The sequence below is a fragment of the Juglans microcarpa x Juglans regia genome, chromosome 8D (assembly GCF_004785595.1).
Source record: "Juglans microcarpa x Juglans regia isolate MS1-56 chromosome 8D, Jm3101_v1.0, whole genome shotgun sequence".
NCBI lineage: Eukaryota > Viridiplantae > Streptophyta > Magnoliopsida > Fagales > Juglandaceae > Juglans > Juglans microcarpa x Juglans regia.
The window spans coordinates 33122987-33125151 of record NC_054608.1 but is presented as its reverse complement, the minus strand read 5'-3'; the positions used below and the strand labels follow the sequence as shown (position 1 = coordinate 33125151).

The 2165-nt window shown below is 44.1% G+C and overlaps 1 protein-coding gene across 1 annotated transcript; it reads right to left on the bottom strand.

Moving 5' to 3' along the window:
• Positions 1-368: 368 nt before the first annotated feature.
• On the bottom strand, positions 369-1930 carry LOC121243191 (putative GDP-L-fucose synthase 2). The gene is made up of 2 exons (XM_041141268.1): positions 1770-1930; positions 369-1535 (listed from the first exon to the last, which is right to left on the bottom strand). The coding sequence occupies exons 1-2, from the start codon at positions 1786-1788 to the stop codon at positions 577-579; spliced, it is 978 nt and encodes a 325-aa protein (XP_040997202.1). The 5' UTR covers positions 1789-1930; the 3' UTR covers positions 369-576.
• Between the last annotated feature and the right edge of the window lie 235 nt (positions 1931-2165).

Genomic DNA, 2165 nt, shown 5'->3' with positions numbered 1-2165 from the left:
GAGTCATTCCCTTCTAGGGCCTAGAGTCAAACGCCTGTAAACTGGTTGACTCAAAACATAAAACATGGTAGAGGTGGCAAATAGAGGGGAGAAGCCTGTAAACAACTAAATGGCCAACACCTCTACCATTTGTACTAGATCCAAAACCTCTAGAAGAATCGCACCTGGACCCAATTTTGGATAATGAATATATATATTATGCAAGACTTATTACCATGCCATACCCGAATTCATGCAAATCCATCTTTCTTAGAGATAAACACAACCAGACCGGTGCAAAATTGAAGCCATGGCTTCACCCTTACTCCAACTACAATGCATAACAACTGAACATTAATCAACCACAATTATTAATAATGAACTCAATAAACTGCAATTCAAATAATATATAACAACACCTGCGAAGTTCTAAACAACAGCTCGGTGGCCTTAACTCTCAAAATCAAATAGAGATGAATGATATCAGATAATAAAACATCACAAATAGTTATTCCAAATTATTGGTACAATGGACGTCAATGATCCACTATATATATATACTTCAAAAAGGAAAATCATGACGAGCTATCACCTGAACTATTGCTTGACATTATCCAAGTACCACTTATAGGTATCAACAAGCCCATCCTTGAGTGAAACCTTGGGGGTCCATCCCAATTCGGCGAGCTTCGAGCTATCCATCAGCTTCCTCGGAGTCCCATCGGGCTTGGACGAGTCCCAAATGAGCTGCCCCTCGAACCCCACCACCTCCTTCACGAGCTCAGCCAACTCCTTGATGGTCACCTCCTTTCCACTTCCCACATTCACGTGCACCAATCCACTGTAGCTCTCCATTAAGAACACAACTGCGTCGGCCAAATCGTCGACGTGCAGGAACTCCCTCAGGGGACTACCCGTCCCCCACACCACCACCTCCTTCGCCCCATTCACCTTGGCCTCGTGGAACCTCCTCATCAACGCCGGCAAGACGTGCGAGTTCTCGGGATGGAAATTGTCGTTCGGACCGTAAAGGTTCGTGGGCATCGCAGAAATCGCGTCCCATCCGTATTGAATTCGGTAGGCCTGGCACATTTTGATACCCGCGATCTTGGCGACAGCGTACCATTCGTTGGTTGGCTCCAGTGGGCCAGTGAGCAAAGCGTGCTCGGGGATCGGCTGTGGTGCGAACTTGGGGTATATGCAAGAGGAGCCGAGGAATAGGAGCTTCTGGACACCATGGCGGTAGGAGGAGTCGATTACGTTGGTCTGGATCTGGAGATTGATGGCGATGAAGTCGGCGGGGTAGGTGTTGTTGGCGTGGATGCCGCCAACCTTGGCCGCGGCGAGGATAACGAACCGGGGCTTCTCGGAGGCGAAGAAGGATTCCACGTCGTTTTGGCGAGTGAGATCGAGCTCGGAGTGGGTGCGGAGGAGAAGGTTGGTTAATCCGATTTCCCGGAGCTTGCGGACTATGGCGGAGCCGACTAAGCCTCGGTGACCAAGCACGCAGATTTTCGCCGTTTTATCGGCACGGAAGGAAGAGAAGGTGGTCTTTCCTGTTGAAATAAAGAAAGCAAGACCTGGATTAGACTCGTAGGGATCTGATAGGCATTATAAGTGTTTGGGTGCGGAGCAAATTTGACAAAAAAAAAACATACAAAATGAAAGAGATTCAGATCTTAAGAAGAACGAAATTGAAGTTGCGGTTGTTCTGGGAAGTGTCATTTCAATTCCTCATTTCATACATTTTTCTCGGGTAACAAACACGTAAATTCAACGAGAGAGAGTACCGTTGGAGGTGTCTGCCATTGCTGGGGATTGACGTTTTGCTGAGAGCAGTAACTCCAAGTCTCCAACTACCGACGCTTTGCTGGAAGGTTTTGGAACTGAAAGTCTGGAAATGGTAGCGGAGGAATTTGACTGTTAAACTGTGAATGGCATTGGGTTGGGCTCACATTTGTTGTAAAGTGTTGGGCTTTCTTTCTTCGCCTCGGCAAAATATAGTAATTTTATAATTAGGTTTCGTTTATTTTCATAATTATTATAATTTTTTTAAATTTTTATATAAAATAAAATAAAAAATTTAACTTTTTTAAATTTTAAAATAAAAATAATATTAAAAAATATATTTTAAAAATATTTTATTCAATTTTCAACTTTTATCTCACCTCATCTTATCGCATCAA